The sequence below is a fragment of the Garra rufa genome, chromosome 1 (genome assembly GCF_049309525.1).
Source record: "Garra rufa chromosome 1, GarRuf1.0, whole genome shotgun sequence".
In the NCBI taxonomy this organism is placed as follows: domain Eukaryota; kingdom Metazoa; phylum Chordata; class Actinopteri; order Cypriniformes; family Cyprinidae; genus Garra; species Garra rufa.
Genome location: NC_133361.1, coordinates 67,127,323 through 67,148,104, shown reverse-complemented (window position 1 = coordinate 67,148,104; position 20,782 = coordinate 67,127,323). Strand labels below are relative to the sequence as shown.

Here is a 20,782-nt window from a genome sequence, read left to right as displayed (position 1 = left end):
AATAAACGAGTCAATCTTAAATATAACATTGTAATGTTTTGTTATTTTTGTGAGTAAAGTGCACCCTCATATTAATAACAGAAATTGTGCGACTCATTTGGTCCTTAAATACAAGTCCATGGTTCAAGTAGAAAGTGAGAGAAAATGAGAATCCGAATCATCTGAACCGAATCAGTGGTAAAATGATTCAGTGATTCGAATCGACTCATTCAGTGACAACAAACTAACAAACACAAACATGTATAATGATAACTTTTACAAACTGCAAATGTTTTCATGAAAGTGTAATTATTAAATGTTATGTACAAATAATTGAATGCCAAAACTAAATAATAAATGCCTAATATCTATTTTAGTTTGGTCATTTCCCATTAACTATTACTCTGAGTCTCTTACCAGTGCACTGACCGCTGTAGTGAACACATAGAGATTTTTTTTTTGCATTTATTTTTGAGAATAATTTACTTTCTGTTAATTACTCTAATCTTAAACAGGACAAAAGTGTCCAAACACACAGAGAAAACCCTCCTGAATCAACTGAGATCCACGTGACACACTATTATAAAGATGGTGTTTATTAAAGAGGAGAGTGAAGACATGAAGATTGAAGAAACATTCAGAGTCAAACATGACGATATTGAGGAACAAACAAAGATGGATTTCATTAAAGAGGAGAGTGAAGACGCAAAGATTGAAGAAACATTCAGAGTCAAACAAGAAGATACTGAGGAACAAACAGGTTGGTTTTTATTCTCAAAGCTGAACTGACTTGATCCTTAAAATGTCTAGCTCTACAGAAATGAATGACATTTGTGAGAATGTTTAAGAGCGTCGTAATTAAAGCGGTTTGTGGACAGACATGTTGAGATCACATGATCAGACAAATAATAAAATCCTGCGTTCACATTGGACATTTGTTATTATGGCATCATGCTTTTAGGTTGTAGCAATAATAAATATTTAGCCTGAACATTTTAGTTCTATAACATTAAACCCAATATCTGCTTCTAAATTAAAAGCATTAATTTTTATCACTTAATTATGCAGCAGTCTCTGTTGTGCCAATTTTCTGTTCCAATAAGTCAAGAGGCAGAAAGTATTTAGTTATTTACTTGCAAGAAATTTGGGCAATTAATTGAAATACAATGTCAGCTTCCAATGATTATGAAAATACAATAATCAAGATAAAACCATTAGTGTGCACCATTCTGCCCATTCCCTTTCCAGTGGTGCGGTTTCACTCCATAAAACTTACTGTGCAAATCAGTCAAATTATGTGATCAAAATGCTGCACTTGATTATTGATAATGATTTTTCACATAAACCATCATCAGTTATGTCTTAAGTGAACAAAAACAGCTGAGCATGAAAATATGTGTGTAACAGTATATTGGATCCATGCAGCTCACAGCTCACACTATTCCCTCTGCCGTCTGTACGGTTAAACTACAAAAGATAAAAGCATTTGTAGCTGTAATATTAAACAAATCAAGTTTAATTCTTACAGTGAAGACTATGCTGTTTTATTTTACATTTAATTCTGTTTAATTTCTCTATAGCTGTTCGCTGATAATTAGATAAAATAATAAGATAATACCAAATTTTAAGTAGGCAGGGTTAGTTAACACACAAGTAACCTATAACTGAACATCATATGATACGTTATGTAATTCTTAAAATGATTTAAATCTTAATTTTTTTATTAGGAAGTATGTAAAACCAAAAATCCATGTCTTTTAATATGAAATGCTTTCACTTTAGGGGGAAAACACTGCACTGGCGAAAATCATTGATTATATGTTTACTTTAAATTTCTTTATAGAGAAATATTACTTTTCATATTTAAGCCCAAAATAGGAGCTTATCCTGCGACTGAATAACAGGGACTAAAAAGAAGACGATAGAATAAAAATATGATAGAAAAATTGATACTGAGGAACAAACAGGTTGGTTTTCATTCTCAAAGCTGAACTCACTCATTTGATCCACATAAAAATGTCCAGCTCTTAAAAAAAAAAAAATATAAATATATATATATATATATATATATATATATATATATTAGGGCTGTCAAAAATAACGCGTTAACGGCGTTAATTATTTTGTTGTTGTTAATTACGTCAAATTTTTTAACGCATTTCACGCATGCGCAGTGTGACGAATTATTTGTCAGGAAAGTGTTTGGGGAGCTAGAGGCCAGATGGAGCAAGGTGAGCCTATGGACGGATTCAAATATAAAAAGAATGATGATGGTACAGTTAACAAGTATAAGCCTGGGCAACAGCCCCTCTGCAACTGGAGTGGTTAGCCATATAGGCCCGGTTCTACTGGACTGTTCTTAGACGGTGCTATATACCCTCAAACGAAAGCAAACCAATTGAAGATCTGGCAAACAATCCAGCGTTGTTCATCTCCTGACTAGTGTAGACGCGATGTAAATAAAAGATTCATTGTGTAGTTTAGAAAGCTTTATTGATTATAACGGAACGTTGTGAAATCTCTATGAACTAAGATTTGTGACACTTTTAGTGATAATAAAGGGAGCGCGCTTTGCACTTTCCATGCCATAATCCATTCACAATTTGTATGAAACTTTCGTTTTTCTTATGTTTTGGGAATTACGTCTGCATAGTTGTGCTGGGTTCATTCTCGAAAGAGCGGTGACTGACACAGTGGCAGAGTGGAGAGTGGAAGATAAAGCCGCTTTGCAGGTCATCGAGGCACCAGCTCAATCATTTGCATTTTTTCAGTGGAAGCAATTTAAAATTATCCGTCATTTTTGCTCACAAAGGAAAAAGTAATACACCAAAAAACGTTGCAGTGTTTTTATAAAATAAAGAAAACAAAAATGATGCGCTTTCTGTCGTCTCGTTCTTGAACAGGAGTGCTTAAAAAAATAAAGCTAAATGCAAGCCTCACAGACATGATAAACATATATATATATATATATATATATATATATATATATATATATATATATATATATATATATATTTGAAGACTGTCTTATCAGGGTTGTAATAAGTAGTTTTATTATAAGATTATACAATTGCTCTTTTTATCATTATCACTTTGAATAATGGGAATAGGTTTTGAGATTACATTTAACTTCTACTTTAATAGCTTAGTCTGTATAAGATCTTAATGTTGCTGGGTTTAATGTTTGCTTTGAGCAATTAAAAATGGTGTTAATTTGGATTTGTCTTTTGTTGCATTAGACCTGATGACACTGAAAGAGGAGAGTCAAGAACTCAATGAAAAGGAAGATGATCTCCAGCATGAGAAACATGATTTCATGGCTGGAGAAAAAACATATAGTTGCTCACATACTGAAACAAAAGCACAAAAGACAGCAAAAAGAAGTGTTTTTACCTGCCAACAGTGTGGAAAAACTTACAACAGAAAGGAAAACCTTAAAGTCCACATGAGAATTCACACTGGAGAAAGACCTTTCACCTGTCAACAGTGTGGAAAGAGTTTCATTCGAAAAGGAACCCTTAATTACCATATGAGAGTTCACACTGGAAATAGACCCTTTGTCTGTCAACAGTGTGGAAAGAGATTTGCTGAAAGACGAAACCTTAGTGTTCACATGAGAATCCACTCTGGAGAAAGACCTTTCACCTGCCAACAGTGTGGAAAAAGTTTCAGTCAAAAATGCAAACTTCAATACCACATGAAATCTCACACTGGAGAGAAGCCTTACGCATGCTCTCAATGTGAAAGGAGTTTTGCACATAAACAATGCCTTAATGCCCACATGATGATTCACACTGGAGAAAAGCCTCACACCTGCAAACTATGTGGAAAGAGCTTCAATCATAAATCAAACCTTAACAAACACACAAACGTTCACAGTGGAGAAAAAAACTTTCATGTGTTCTCAATGTCCAAGGTGCTTTAAACAAAAATATTGCCTTGATGTCCATATGAAAACTCATGCTGATAGTAAGACATGCGAACATAACAGAAAACCGAACAGCTTCTTACCCAAACTGTAAATGAAAACAAGGATATAATCAAAGGAAAATTTGGAGCATAGATAACCTCCTAAACCTAAAAGGATGTGTGGAGGATTAGTCATTTTAGCCTTCCTACTAAAGAAATAAAATAAAAATAAAATGGAAACAGTCACATTATTTTTTTTTTCTGGTTAATAGAAATTGTATTGGTTTTAATGGTAACTGTTATAGTGCCTGTTAATCTCTGCTGATAACTGGTCATTGTCTATTGGTGACCACTAAATCCTAATGGAATATGTCCAAAAAACGTAATAGGAAACCATTTATTAATTATTTTAATGCTTAAAAGTTGATGGTTTGTAATATTTTTAATGGTATTTGCAGTGGAAACAATTCGAATTTCTGTGATATATTTTTTTCTTTCAACAGAGAGGTTTGTGAAATTCACTTAGAGCAAACATTTAGGAGTCCTAAATTTAGGACTAACATGCCCATTATTTTTAAGATTTTCTCCTAAATCGCCTAATTAATGCCTTCAGATGTTTTGCAATGTGACCGCAGTGTGAACAGTCACTTAAAAGATTTTACATACTACTCAATGATATCAGGTGCGTAAGAACTTACAAGCATTACAGTTACAACTCTATAAACGAGCAAAACATGAGGGCTCATATCATGAAATTTGACAAAACTCTGTCTTTTGTCACATCCTTGTCTTTTATTTTTCATATTACCTGTGCATAATTTCGCTGTCTTCTGCAGCAGATCAGATTATTATTAAACACATAATCATTTACTTTATATCCTCCATTTTCACTTCCGTATGACGGTGTGCTGCGTAAGTGTTGCCAAATCCGTATCCACCATATCTTCGCGGAATTGGGTTACTTTTCCCACTGTTTCCTCTAGTTGTTTTCCAAATTTGTGGGTTGACCCAACCACTCTAACGTGGACTTTACCCCCTGAACACGGTTGGGCTAGTTTTGTAGTAGTTTTGAGAAGCAGTTAGGTAGATTTTGGTGTAATAACCTGGAAACCCTGTTTGTATCATTCGTTTGCACACGAGGGCCAGTTCAGAACCATGATCTGTTCACACTAGAAATCTGATATTGGTCACATTTAAAGCAAAAATGTTAACATTTACACTACAAACTCTGTTTAGTCTGTTTTTGAGAAGGTTTCAACTTTGGTGTTCAACATATTGTTTCAGAAATGCAAACAAAGACTGAAATTCTAAATTTGGTTGGTTTTGAGCCACAGGAACACAGAGAACCCTTTGTTATAGAAACATTTTGATTATTCGAATTGATAGGAAACATCCCGAAAATTACTATAGATACTTTCAATGTACTTGTGCTTTTTTGCAGTAAAAAATGGCTCATCTTACCCCACTCTCCCCCTACTGTGTCGTATTTTCTACTTGCATGTTCATCACCTTCTCAGGGTCTTGTAGGATATATTATTTTACGAATTTGTTCGGTTTTGTTCTCTATTATTGTGCTGTTTAGAAAATGTTGGAATTTGGTGACAGTAATTTGTGACTAAATGTCAGTATTTGAAGTCAAACGGATGATGGAATTTGCTTACTTTACAACACAACCTAAAAACATCAAAACTGATATTAGATGTATAACTGACAATGGATTTTGTTTGCACTACATTGTAACCAAAACTATACCAAATGTCTAATGACATTGTGTGCCTGCTGGAACATGGAAATTAGATTCATGTATAAATTAATCAATGCATGACGTAAATGGGTGTATTACATAAATTGGAAATAAAAGTATGAATACTCGTTTTTTTGGTTTGTTTAGTCAGCTTTAAAATTCAATATCAAACATGCCTTTAGGTCAGGGGTGCCCAAACTCGGTCATAGAGGGCCGGTGTCCTGCAGAGTTTAGCTCCAACCCCAACTGAACACAGTTACTAGACCTTACCAGGTTTTAGACAGAGTCTCACATATTATATGTGCTACAGACTTTCAGCACTCAATTAGACAGCAACTCTTTATTTTTCATTATGCAACAAAAGAATAACAAATACAAATGCAAAGGCAGAATAAGAACAAAAGACAATGAGAGGTACATACATTAATTCAAAGCATACTATATTGTTTATTAGAATCACACCATTAAAAGAGTTTACATAGCTACACATCAAAATCTTTCCTAAAAACAAAAAAGTAAGTTTTCTTTAAACATTTACATTTATGAATGTGCTCTGATTTAAACTACATTTAAAGAGTCATGTCTCATTTAATTATTCAATGTAAATGGCCACTGTTAAAACTGAGTAAATATTTTGCATATAAAATAAATAATGTGGAAGTCTTTTGAAAATGCTCTTTTACAGCTGCCACAACTAATTGTGAAAAGTTCAGATAAATGTGGTCCATCTTGCTTTGATGTAATGCTGACATATACAAAATAAACTCGATAACAGTCACTTTCACCTGACTAGGTCTGCCCCACTAATAATCAACTGAATGTTAGTCACAAAGCAGTTTTATTAGTTGGTTAATTGCAGAAGAAAATGGTCTATGTCCATTATGAACAGATCGGTCTCTGGGGATAATTACAGTTTATTATCAGGTAGGAAATCTAAATGTTCTCAACTTCAATCTGGTTTATCTGTATCAAAGGTACACTGTAAAAAAAAGCCATACAAAAATGGCAGCTGTGGTTGCCAGAATTTTAGCGTAAAAAATATGGTAGCAGTGTTTTACGTTTTACAGTTTTCAGTTAAATTTACAGGTAAAAACCATAATTTCACTGATATGATGGTAATGTACCAACCTTTTGAAGTACTGAAATCTATTTTGTACCTTTGTAATACACTGATAACCACCAAAAGCAGGTGGTGATGACAATATGTGATGATTTTAAATAATAACACATATAGAAGGTGCACAGTGTCATTCACACAAACACTAAACACCATCGTGGTAACACACATAAAACTGAAATAATGCAAAAAAACATTAATTTAACAACATTAGATGTAACATACAACCCTAATGTACAAAACTTCCAAGAAAAAAACAAAGAAAAAGTTATTTTAACAAAAAAAAAACATCAAATAAAGAAAAATGAAACACAGAGAATTCTGGGAATGTCAATTTACGGTTATTCACTGTAAATTGTTCTTTTTCCACTTCCAAAAATAGTTTTTAACCGTATATAGAAGGGGAACTTACCGTTAACCATTTCACAGGTTTTTACCGTAGCATTTTTAAAGTTTTTTACCGTTTTACCAGTCATTTTTTACAGTGTTACATTTCTCTCTGAAGGCACATCACTGTTCTGTGGAGATGGTGAGTCAGCACTGGTTGATTTACAACCAGTTACAGTTTATTAATAAAATTTAAATGTGTCCTTTTTCTTTTTCTGACACATTCATAGTCTTTATTTTTGCTGGTGCTTTTTTAAAGCAACTTCATCCCCATGTCTAAAGAGCTAATCATTCAGAATGCTAAGAGGCAATGCTGCCATTAATACCTGTAAAACTTGAACATAAGCTGTCAACAGGCCTCAAAGTCATAATAAAAGCTGTCAGTTTGTATAGTACCATGACCTGATGTGACCTAGATATCCTATTATGTAGAATAAGCAATCAATCATCATCAGCAGGCGTCACATCTAGTGAGTTCAGAAACTCCAGCACGGTCCTAAAACATCTTTACTGAGCAGAAATTGACATTGAGAAGGGTAGGATAGATTTGTGCTTTAGAAGATTTCAGATTTCAGGCAACCCTGCCCTTCAGATTAATAGTTGTCAATCCCTGTTTACACCTACTATAAACCTTATTTCTAACATATAGAGTTGATCTATTTGTCAAAAAAGTAAATATATGAACATAGAAACTAATAAAGAGCATACATTTCCTTAAAATTATGACAGAATCACTGGTTTACAAAGCATAATAAACTCACAGAACTGAAGCTAAATGGTCCTTGATTCTTGATTTGACTTGTATGATGTTCAGCACCACGGACAGCAGCTGATTCAGAGCTCAGAGCAGCAGTGGATGTGACGACTACCAAAGCAACAACAGCATCTATACATTACAGTCATGACTTTATTGTTGGTTTACTGCTGCATTTTCAACATCTTCATATGGGAAGTAATAAATAATCAAACTTTGCTACAAATAGTCTTTCATCATTGTATTACATTATCTAGAAAGTGTCAGCAATATCTAAAATGTGTTAAATAACAAGCACTCCAGTAATTCTGACATGTCTTAAATGTTGTGTTACTGCTGTCATTTTCTATGACATGCTTGAATAAATAAACACATTCATAACACTAAATATTGTCCAGTTGTCAGGTGTTCACATGAAACTTTGTTGTATGGGGTATCAATGCACCATATGTCTCTATTTTTGCTAAATTGTATTCAATTTAGAGATATTTACACCATATGTTTTCATTTGTTTAGTTTTATGCTCTACATACTACACATACTTTTTCAAGTATTGCCATACATTTGAATATGAATGACACAACACTAATATTTTCTTCTTTTAAAACATGTCCTTGTGTGCTGTTGGAATAAAACAGTACATTGAGGTTATTGATTTACAGCAGTTACAGGAATTTGCTCAGATTTTCAGCAACTCTAATACAATCAGCATAATAACACTCATTGTCTCACCTTCAGACACTTACCATGATCAAAGTCCCTTTAAGGTATTCTATAGTCTTTGCCATGATTTCACATTTGTATTCATACACACATTTAGCAAAATATATTCAGTCTAAAATTAAATTTAATATTTATTTAATATTTATTTTACCGTTAAATATTCAATTTAATATTAAATTATTTTTAATATTTAACCAATAATTATATTTTGCAGTAATTATTACTTAGACGTGTCTATTTTAAATAACTATTTGCATATTACTGTGTTTGTTTTAATCTTCAAGGTACTAGGTAAAAAGTTGTGTTGGGCAAATTACAGTGTTTTCTAAATCAATATATTTCTGAACATTTTCAGTCAGGTTTAAAGTCTATTCATAGCACTGAGTATGCTTTGCTGAGAGTGATAAATAGTATTTTAGTTGCAATCGATGCAGGTGAGGCAGTCTGAGCTGTACACTTATTAATTTCTAAGAAGACATCGAGTGATCAGTGAGAGAGAAGTGCACGAATAGGACTTTTATTTTGCTCTGGTGGTGTGACGTCATTGAGATGCGCTGCGCTCCTCATCTGTTGTGATTCACCTGAAGAAAGGTTTGTGGTTTTAACATTTTTAAATCAATGAATTAAAGCGTTTTTTTTACAAGTTATGTAAAATAAATACATCATTCTTAAATATAACACTGCAATGCTTTATTTAGTGTTAGTTAAAGCGTTAGCCTTTAGTAACAGAGAAGGTGCGTCTCATTTCGCTCTCTATATCATGAATCAATCGTGTGATGATAAGAAGTGATGAGAGAAACTGAGAATCCGAATCATTTGAATCAAATCATTTGTGAAATGATTCAGTGATTCGATTCAGCTTTAATTATTCTCATCTTAAACAGGACAAAGTATCCAAACACAGAAAAACTCCTGGATTATCATCAGAGATCCATGTGACAATTATAAAGATGGCGTTTATTAAAGAGGAGAGTGAAGACATGAAGATTGAAGAAACATTCAGAGTCAAACATGAAGATACTGAGGAACAAACAGGTTGGTTTTTATTCTCAAAGATGAATTCTCTACAGAAATAGATAATATGAATGTCACACGAGTGTAGAAATGTTAAGACATTTGACAGAAGTGTTGAGATCTCATGACAAATACTAACACTGCCTGCAATATCCTGCTTTCACACTGAGCATTTGTAATTATGACATCATGCATTTATGTTGTAACAATGGAAATAGGCCATAAAAACATATATTTTTCAGTAATATTAAACCCAATATCTGCTTCTATTATTAAAACCATTGATGGCACTTTGGCTAATTATGCAAAAGTATCTAAGAAAATTATTTAAGTTAAAGTTATTTGCACAAACCTTGAAATGTAAGTAATCACATTTAGCTACTGCATGCTGACTACATTTGGTCATTTAATGTATTTGGTAAGCAAATAAAACAGACAGTGGACACTAAAGCTACAGCTAACTTAATCCGGATACAAATGAAAAAGTGTTTTTGTTTTAAAATATTCTCCATCCACCCTAACGTTTTCAAGCATTTTCCAAAAGTTTCTCATCCACACTAAACTGTCAGAAAACGTTGAATTCACCCTACTGCACATATGTGAAACCTCATAAAAGCTCACCGAGACTACAAATGGAACAAATGATACTTTTTCTTGCAATTTCCTCTAGTAAGAGGAAATGAAGAATAATTCAAATAATATTAATGTAATTAAGTAAATAAATAGATGATCATTTTTCAGGAGCATCAGAGTGGAGCAGTAGGGCATATTTATAAAGAAGGTACTGTATTTTAACATGAGAACAGTATAAACCAGTGGTTCTCAAACTGATGAAGGGGTACGTGAACAAAATGCTGAGCTTTGGCATCAGTTGAATTCTATCCCGACTTTAAAGGAGAACTCCGGTGTGATTTTGACCTAAAGTGTATTGAATCATGATACCGAGTGTAAACGTACCTTGCATATCTCATCTCGTCTTGTCCACTGCAGTCCGAAATCTGGGGTCAGTTATCCGATGCTCACAACAGGTTGTCAATGAAAGTCAATCGGGCATCGAAGGAGCCATGTAAATAAATCACTGTTTTACGCCATTTACGAGGCACAAAGTAGCTCCAGACTTCATTGGTAGACTTCCAAGGGCCTTGACATTTAAAACGAGACACTGAGAACTCAGAAAAAGCACCGGTAGTTTATTTACAAGTAGATTTATACAGACAGTAACTGCAAGAAGTTTAGCGGCCGCCGCCATCTTAAATGTAGTCACGTTAAGTCGAGTGTCGAGCACCATGGAATTCATCAGGTTATCAACGTATCAGGTTGTAGTTTCCTTCGTGCTTGACACTCGACTTATCGTGACTACATTTAAGATGGCGGCGGCCGCTAAACTTCTTGCAGTTACTGTCTGTATAAATCTACTTGTAAATAAACTACCGGTGCTTTTTCTGAGTTCTCAATGTCTCGTTTTAAATGTCAGGGCCCTTGGAAGTCTACCAATGAAGTCTGGAGCTACTTTGTGCCTGGTAAATGGCGTAAAACAGTGATTTATTTACATGGCTCCTTCGATGCCCGATTGACTTTCATTGACAACCTGTTGTGAGCATCGGATAACTGACCCCAGATTTCGGACTGCAGTGGACAAGACGAGATGAGATATGCAAGGTACGTTTACACTCGGTATCATGATTCAATACACTTTAGGTCAAAATCACACCGGAGTTCTCCTTTAAGTAAAATAAAGCAAGTACTTCTCACAAGCAAAATGCCACTTTTAGTATAAAAACAGGAAAATTGGAGTAAACAATTTAATGACATTAGTTTTCCTTGATAAAAATGCCGTCTCAGTGTGGACAGAAGGCCAAAACAGAGAGAGAGAGAGAAAAAAAAAGCGTTTTCAAATGAAAATGTATAAGTGTGGACCAGACCTAAAAGATAGATTGGGGAATGACTTTATGGAGACGGCTTCATTCTCATTGGTTTGAACTACTATTATTATTGTATTCTAAAAATAAAATAACTAAACTTTTTCTTAAAGCTAAAATCATGATTTTATGTGTATATTCCCAAATATACTTTCATAGTTTTTTTAATCATACTTATTTTTTTTTTATATAAAAACAACTTTAATTTAAATGACATCCATCAATTTAATGTGGTAAATACCACAGATATGCTTATTTATGTTACAGCTGATGAAATTGTAATGAGAGTATTGCTTGTAAATCAATTACTTGAACAACAAATTAATTTTTTTATTTTTATTTTTTCTTACATATAACTTTTTACTTTTTTCTACAAATGGATGATTGATTTAGCTGTCTAAAGGACAAGCGCAGATCAAGTCTTAATGTCAAGCTCTGGGGGCTGTTTCAAAAAAGATGCTCAGAAAAGCTGGGATTAAAGTCCAAAACGTGATCTGAAATAATCAAACAAATCTATTGGGGTTAAAGTGGTACCATAAATGACCATTTAAATTCATACAATCTCACTCATTTGATCCAGGTTCAGTGAGTCAAGATAATTTGATGTGCACGCTTATTCTTAAAGCAGTCCTTATTGTCAATTATAGATCAGATTGATCCACCATGGCAAATATATTTGTACTGTTAAATACATTTGAGATGTTGTGTTTTCCTCGGTGTATATTCTTCATAAGAATATGGAAATGCTAGAAAGTCATACAAATATCCATTTTGTTGTCAGGAGTGGATGAGGTTTACAAGAGTAAACAAGTGCTGATGCACACTAAACAGGCAGAGCGCAATATAATAGTAGCTCAGTTATTCTGAGGAAAATATAAATTTTGCTAAAATATTTGTTGTTGGACATTAACTGTGACACATTTAGTATTATAAACTATAATGTAAGTGTAGTTTTATCATAGAAGTAAATGTAAATCATTTGTAAGCAGATTAATACAGTCCTAATTATTAGCTCAATTAAGTAAATGTCTGTTCCTCTTCCCAGTTAAAATGTAGGCTGGTTTCTATTATTTCTTTTTTAATTTAATGTTTTAAAAACTAGAAGATACAGCTGTCATAAAACCCACAGGCTCAATCTGGTTAAAAAAAATTTCAACCAGATTGAGCCTGTGTCTCTTTAGTTTTTAGGAGATATTATTGTTAAGATGAAACCATCTTCTTACTGTCCCTTCACACTTTTTAAAGTGTTTTTGAAACCATTGGACCAAATATTTAGAGAATTATAAATAGCAGTCTCACCTCAGGTGTTGCACCACAGAATTTGAAACATGCAATAGTGGAACCATTGATTAAAAAGGCAAATGTGGACCTATATCAAAACTGCCATTTCTTCTCAAATTGTTAGAGAAGGTTGTATTAATACAACTGCAGTCTTTTCTAGATTTACATGGGGTTCAGGAAGTGGTCCAGTCATGTTTTAAATCCCATCATAGCACTGAAACAGGACTTGTAAATAGACAGTGGTTCCATCCAATTAGTTCTTGTTATTTTAACTCGATTGTTTCTATTTAAAGTAACTCCCCTCAACAAAGCATTTTGTGAGTGTGGTTGTCAAGTAATGATTCATACAAAGGCAAGATGTGTAACAAATTATCAAACTGTATTTGTTAAACAAGCACATAGTGTTTTAAACAGTTTTCAAACAGTCTCAAGCTTACATTCAAGAGTCTTTACGGTGTGTTCACACGGGGCGCAAGCGTCAACGCTTAACGGAAGGCGTGGCTGACGTTTATGGTCATAGCAGCGTCAGCCAATGAAATGCTGCTCTTGAACAGGATGAACGTGATTGGCTGCCGCCTGACCACTGTATTTGCATAGAGCGATCTGATTGGCTGACGCGGCGCTTCACTGGCGTTGCTCGCGGCAGAAGTTGAAAATTTCTCAACTTCTGCCGCGAGCAACGCGAGTGAAGCGCCGCCGACGGATCCACAATTCCTTTCGGCAAAGCTTGACGTCACCCATATTCAAAGTCAATGGGAAGCGTTGACGCTTGCGCCCCGTGTGAACACACCGTTAGACTTGTGCCAAGGCATTAACATGATTTTCAGTTTTAATGTATTATTTTAGAATAGTCAACAAATATACATTTAAAAAAAAAAGAAACAGTTTGACACTTAAGGTCAGAAATGACAGTTTGCAGACTAATTGAGGTTCTGGTCAGAAATCAATTCTGGAATATATTTAACAACTTTTACAGAAAAATAAATAAATAAATTACATATGCCAAGCAGCCTCCGAGAAATGTGCAGCTATGGGCATAACTTCCTCTTAACTGATGTCTAACAACAATTATCAAATGGCATCTTAAATCAATGATTGCACTGCTGTAGCATGTAATGAATATAGCTTTTACTGAAAATTTACCTACCTCACCTACAGAAAACAGGCACCTTGCAACAATTTGAACATGGATAAATACAGTTGAACAAGTGTAACCCACATTACAAAACTACAGAGAACAGCAAAAATGTCAAACCACTATCATTTCTAAATCTTTGTAATATACTGTCCCATACTTTGTTCCACAAGTACATGTATATATTAAATGGTCAATACAGAGAATCATGCGGTTTCCACATGCACAATTAAACTCACATTTTCCCAATATATTTATGGCGCAATAAACCAATTACACACAATACTCGACTAACCCGAAATTCTGAAGTTAAAGTCAGCAACACAAACAGGAACTAAAGACTTGGTGTTAATACAAGAAACTTAAAATGTTCTTACCTGGCTAATTCTAGTGCTGCCGCCATGATCCTTCTTCGAGCTGTCTTCATCAAATACGTTGGAAATCGTCACATCCGGTTTTTGAATGGCGAAATGAAACCCTTTACATTACTTTAACGATCTATAATTAAGTAAAGTGGATTATTAAACAGTTTAAGTTATTTAAGCACAATACACTAGTGTTTTGGCGGTTTACCATATATATTTAAGTTGTTTTAAAAATTTTTTTTAAATAAAACGAACAGTGGCACAAAACCATTTTTTTGAGTGTATAGCTGTGTTCTTGTCCAGGGCTCGCGAAATTTTTAAATCTCTGGTAGCCCTTCGGGCAGGTACTCTTCAGATTTTTGTAGTCCGAAAATTGTTTTAACTAGCCCAAATAATATCTATATTATTTTTAAATAGAAAATTAGATAGGAGTCTAAATGTCAATCAAAAATATTTTCAATACACAAATATCAAGGAATGCATTTTATTTCACTATTTACAGTGTATCTGCAGAATTTTTCAATATTAATTTAAGGGAATTTATGACCCTTTTTAAGAGCTGCACAAGTAAAATGAACAGTATGTGTGTGGTTGGACGATGTACGGTAACATATTAGGCCATAAAATGGCATGATTTACAGTTCAGAGACAGGTTTTCAAAAACAAAAAATCTTATACAATGGCATTTTAGCCTTTGTTTAATGCTTGTGTAAATAAATATCGATACGTGGCCTTTGAGAATCGACACTGAATCGACTACATTTTAAAAAACAATATATCGAAAAATCACTTTTTTTGCCCAGCCCTGAATACTATGTAATCCAATCAAAAACCTGATTGAAAGTCATGCTAAAAGACATTTTTCAACATAGTTGTGTGTTTGAAGTGCAGTGCCAGTCCTAGATTTCTGGGGGGCCCAGGCAAAACCGGCCCCCGTCAGTGTGTTCATAAAAATCCCAAAATGACCGCGTCCCCTTCAAACGAACAATTTAGTCTACTAAAAATAATATATTTTATGCAGAAATAGAATAAAATAATCAAATGTAAAAATAAAACACTGCATAGTTTTCACCTGATTGATTAAATATACAATTATTAAAGCTACTAAAGATATCAGTGTAGAGAAGTGAATAAATATCTCATTCTTTTGTTGTTTGATTAATATTAAATGACAGAAACAGCATTAGGTTTATTTTTTTAGTTTCAAGCACGTCCTGTATATTACAACAGTCACATTACATGATTTAACTGATTTGGATGTTATGTAGGAAGACAGTGCACTGCTTTAAATCACAGGAACAGAATTAAGCAGGTTTTTTTGTAATTACTATTTTTTTTTTAAATGAAACTAAGATTCTTTTAATTGCACAGCTGCAGCGGGGCCCATTGGTGGTTCCAGGGCCGCATGCAACTTGCGTACTTTGAGCATAGGGAGGACTGGTACTGATGAATTCTAGTTTGTTTTTACATTAAATTTTAAATTTGGCAAAACTATATTTGTTTGAACTTTGTAAAAAAAAAAACAAAAAAAAAAACTTTGAAATCTGACATTTAGTTTCATATGAAAAGTAGCAACGCACAAAGCTTACTGCGATTAATTGGATGGGAGGTGCTACAATGTTCCGTTCTTTAACTGAAAACAGACAAGACTAATTGATTAATTAAATTTTGAATCGATTAAACTCAAGAAATCGATTTTTTTCTACCCAGCCCTACTAGCCATTAGCCATTATGTTAAATTGAAGTAAGAGTATGCGTGCACTGTAAAAAGTTTTTACCAGTTTCAACTTAAGTTGTTTTAAGGCAGCTGCTAAACTTTTTAAGTCGTTTCAACTACCAAGTTAAATCAACTCATTTTTATTGTAATAAGTTCAAATGACTCATAGTTTTAAGCTGATTTAACTTAAAAAAAATTTAAGGCAGCCGCTGAACTTAGGGTTTTCAGTTGAATCTGGTGAAAACATTTTACTGTGTGTTTAGCAAAGTGGCTAGTATGAACACAAACACTGAATAGAGTAGCCATTATTAGCTGGCCATGCTGAAGCCGAGTGTGCAGTGTAAGTAAGGGGATATTCAAGTATTACTGCCAAGAAATGAACCCTTCTACTTGAAAGTGGCTACATATGAGGTGTGTCTTAAAGGTTATACTACATTAGATGATCACGTGACTTTTATATGCGCCAGGTGACCTGTAAATGCATTCCATTACAGTTTTGCGAGTTATTCATTTTTTTCGATTTGCTTAAATAGCCACCTCATACAAATTAAATATGGGAGTTTTTGTGAAATGGATGGGTTTCCATTTGGTGTATTTTCAATTTCACAATTTCAGATTAAAGGGAAATGGTAAACAGGGAAACATGGTTAGTGTGACTAGTAAGTGCTTAGAATATTCAACCAGCTAGAGCTACATTTATAAGCTGAAAGAAGGCTATGATAATCAACAAAGCAATTTGTGAATGCAACAACAAAACAAATTCAACAACCAGGTACTTAATGGTACATCCCTTTATCAAGATTTAGATTGGTAGATATCCTAAAGAAATCAAAGAATGAACAATGTTGACAAGAGGCTCTGATTGTTTTTATGTCTAAATGTTTTGGTATCTGCTTTACACCATTAAAAAGTGTTAACTTGTATTTGTCTCTTCTTACCTCAGACTTCATGGTGCTGAAAGAGGAAAGTCAAGAACTGATTGAAACAGAAGAGAAAGACCAAAATGAGAAACAGCATGATTTCAAAATTGAAGAAAAATCATTTAGTTGGACTGAAAAGACAACCTCACAAAAACAATCTAAGAAAATAATATGCCCTCAGTGTGGAAAATGTTTCACACACAGAAAAAACATTAAGGTTCACATGAGAATTCATACAGGAGAGAGACCTTACACCTGCTCTCAGTGTGGAAAATGTTTTACACAGAAAAAAACCCTTAAGGCTCATATGAGAATTCACACTGGAGAGAAACCTTACACCTGCAAACTGTGTGGGAAGAGTTTCTTGTTAAATAGCGGTTTTAAGACTCACATGAGAATTCACACCGGAGAGAAACCTTTCACCTGTTCTCAGTGTGAAAAGAGTTTTATACTGAAAAGTCTCCTTAAAACCCACATGAGGAGTCACACTGGAGAGAAACCTTACACCTGCAAACTGTGTGGGAAGCGTTTTTCACATAGTGGAGGTCTTAAGATTCACATGATAATACACAATGAAAATAATCCAATCAAATGCTCTCAGTGTGGAAAGAGTTTTACGCAGAAAAAAACCCTTGATGCCCACTTGAGAATTCACACTGGAGAGAAACCTTTTACCTGCCCTCAGTGTGGAAAGAGTTTCAGGCTCAAAGAAAACCTTAGGACTCACATAAGGAGTCACACTGGAGAGAGACCGTTCACATGTGATCAGTGTGGAAAGTGTTTCAGATATAAAGAACACCTTAATAGGCACATTAGGATTCACTCAAAAGACAACAATTTTAAATGTCATCAGTGCAAAAAGACTTTCACAGACACAAATCTCCTTCAGGATCATGTTGAAATTCACATGGGAGAAAAACCTTTCATGTGCCATCACTGTGGGAAGAGTAGCTCAAGAGAAGGAAGCCTCAAGGATCACTTGAGAACTCACAGTGGAGAGAAAGCTTTGTTGTGAACTTTTCTCAGAGACCAGGAGACTTTTTGGATATCTTGAAGCAGAAGTTTCTCTTTATTGAGATCCTAGCTGTTCGTTCGCTGCAGTCATCAAAAGTCGTCTGACTAATGTCAGATACAATACAGTTTAAATATATTTCCAGGGGGAGGATTACATAGAGGTGGAGTCAATCTAAACAAAGCATGCAAATGCAGTACAGGAATCAGCCCGTTACCAGAGTTCCCCAGCCCTGATCTCATTATCATAACAGTGTCATTCATAGGCATAGGTGCTAATTCAGTCAGTCTGACAGTATTGCCCATACCTTCACATTATCATTGAGACAAAGGTATCATTCAAAGGCATATGCACTAATCCAATCAGTCTGACAGTATTGCCCATACTTTAACATTACCATAGAGACAAAGGAATAGCTGTACCTTGAGAACAAAAAGGTTAATGTCTCAGACACCTGGGCTGCCTGATTTGATCTTCTTCTAAGGTTATCATCTGTACCTCTAAATTCAATGTACTTAGCATCACAGATAAATCTAAAGTTATGTAAGAATCTATGGTCAGCATTATTATAAACAGATTCTTAAATTTGTAATCCCACAGTTCCCCCTTTGAGAGTTCTAATAACTCTCACATAATACAAATTTAAACATTTAAAAGTTCGTTCTTGTAACCTTTGATTGTTACAGGCACATAGTACTTGCTCTGTGGTGATTGTTTGTAACGGCATGTTGACACAGAAACAAACATGCAGCTAGGGCCCGTTAAGTTCTTACGGGTAATAGTCTTTTCTGGTTGGACCAGTAATTTCCTTGTGATAGTCTTGGGTCATTTGCTGAATGAAACACTTGATACTGTGGACGCATAGATAGTACACCAGTAGGAGAATCAATAGCAGAACTGCTATTTCCTTGATCCATAGCCAGGGTTTCCCTAACAAGTTTCCAAACCATGAAGAACTATCTTCAGTCATCTGGTGTAATTTTGCTGAAAGATCAAGAATGTCTTGTTGGATTTTGTTCAAGTTCTCTGTTGGATCCATTAACCCAGTGCAGCATTCAGGGCCAATAATGGTGCAGGCTCCTCCTTGCGTTGCAAGAATGTAATCCAAGGCCACTCTGTTCTGTAGGATCATTATCTTGTGAGAAGTGAGAGTGTCCGTGATATTACCTATTGCCAAAGCTGTATCATTAGCTAGTTTCTGTACAGAATTCGATAAGCTTCTGACTTGATCCAGGGCCTGCATGACACCATAAAACGGGATTAAGGCTCCAAGAGTTCTTGACCACCACGTTTGTGCACAAGTGAGTCCGGGGATGCAGCCATCTTCTTTGTTTGGGGTAGGAGCTGAATTTAATAAATGTGGAGGGCTTGTAGAGGTGTGTGTATTTTCTCTGATAGCCGGTAGGACATAAACCAAGGTGCACCTGCCGTTGAATTGGCTCGGTAGGATATTGTAGACAGAGGTTCCACATAACCAGAAGGTGCCAGTTGGTGGAGGAATCATACACCACTGATTTATTGCAAAAAGTTTCGGTAGGGATGGGTTCCTGGAGAGACACTCGTTTAAGTCCTTTTCCTGTTTCTTCTCTGTAGTAGTAATGTACACATGGGATTCATCTCTTCCTCTTTCAATCACAAAACTGCAACGTTCACGGGGAATTTCACCCAGTGGAGTCGATGCTGGAGCATAATTTTCCATGCACCAATAGAACATCATTGGCAGGAGTAGATCTGTCATGATGGGAGTAGCTGAAGTTAGGTTGCAGGATGGTAGTCCAGGTATGCAACACTGAGAAGCTGGAGGAATGGTTACGTTGTGACATGTATCTTTGCTGAATACTCCACTGGTATGATGATTGAATAAGGTACACGTGTCACATTTGGAGATAGGGTGTGCCACCCATGGGATTCCTGCTCCTACAGACGGTGCGTGTGGCATGCAAACGTTCTTTCCAGCAAACAAGGCATTTCTTGACATATTCATCAGTTCTAAGAATATGTTGTTTCTGGAGTCTATAGCTTGTGCGATGTTCATGGTGATTACTAGAATGGCAATCTTGATCATGTTGATGGATGACTGAAGTTCTCTCATGTGATTCTCTGCGTTGTGTTTTTTTTTTTTTATGTTCTGTCTTCCGTGACAGTTGGTTTGGCCGTGAGTCTAGTTGTTCTTTATAGTTTGTAGATTTATACACAGGTGAGGGGGGTCGATGTGTTTAGGTCTCAGGATAGCCATCCAGGGGTATCTGCACAGATTAGGAAAGAAAAACAAAAGACGACAGAGCAGTATTTTCTGTAAAAGACAGCAAACAATAGAGTTGTATCCTCTGTTCAATCTGAGTCTAGTCTTGTTGTTCCTTCTTTCCCTAGTTCTTAATTTCCGTGACACCTAAAGAAACAGTGAGGTAAGGATGGACTAGTGGATGGGGAAGGCCTATGAGGAAAATCTTCACCGCAGGGTTTAACCCCCGAAAGCTTATTGCATTCGGTTCTTCCCTGGGCTCCTCACTGGTCTGTGTGTCCTATCCTATCCCTGTAGGTGGGGGAACAACCTTACAGTGTGACGCATGAGTCCAGGTTTTCCTTCCCTGACACAAAACTGCAGCTGCTGTAATCAACATCACTTGATGTGGTCCGTGCCACTTAGGCTCTAATGGTTTGTTTCTGAATGATTTTATCATAACCCACTGACCTGGGACAATCGTGTGTCCACCTTCTGGTGGATTCTGCCAACATGACTCGACTCTTTCTCTGGAACTCTGTACTGCCTTTGTAAGGTTTTCACAGTAAGTGATCAGGGCATCTG

The 20,782-nt window shown here is 35.2% G+C and overlaps 1 protein-coding gene across 1 annotated transcript; it reads left to right on the top strand.

The window, feature by feature from the left end:
- Window positions 1-498: 498 nt before the first annotated feature.
- LOC141318946 (uncharacterized) lies at window positions 499-17,979 on the top strand. The gene is made up of 3 exons (XM_073833226.1): window positions 499-739; window positions 3,219-3,850; window positions 17,182-17,979. The coding sequence occupies exons 1-3, from the start codon at window positions 568-570 to the stop codon at window positions 17,977-17,979; spliced, it is 1,602 nt and encodes a 533-aa protein (XP_073689327.1). The 5' UTR covers window positions 499-567.
- Window positions 17,980-20,782: the final 2,803 nt, after the last annotated feature.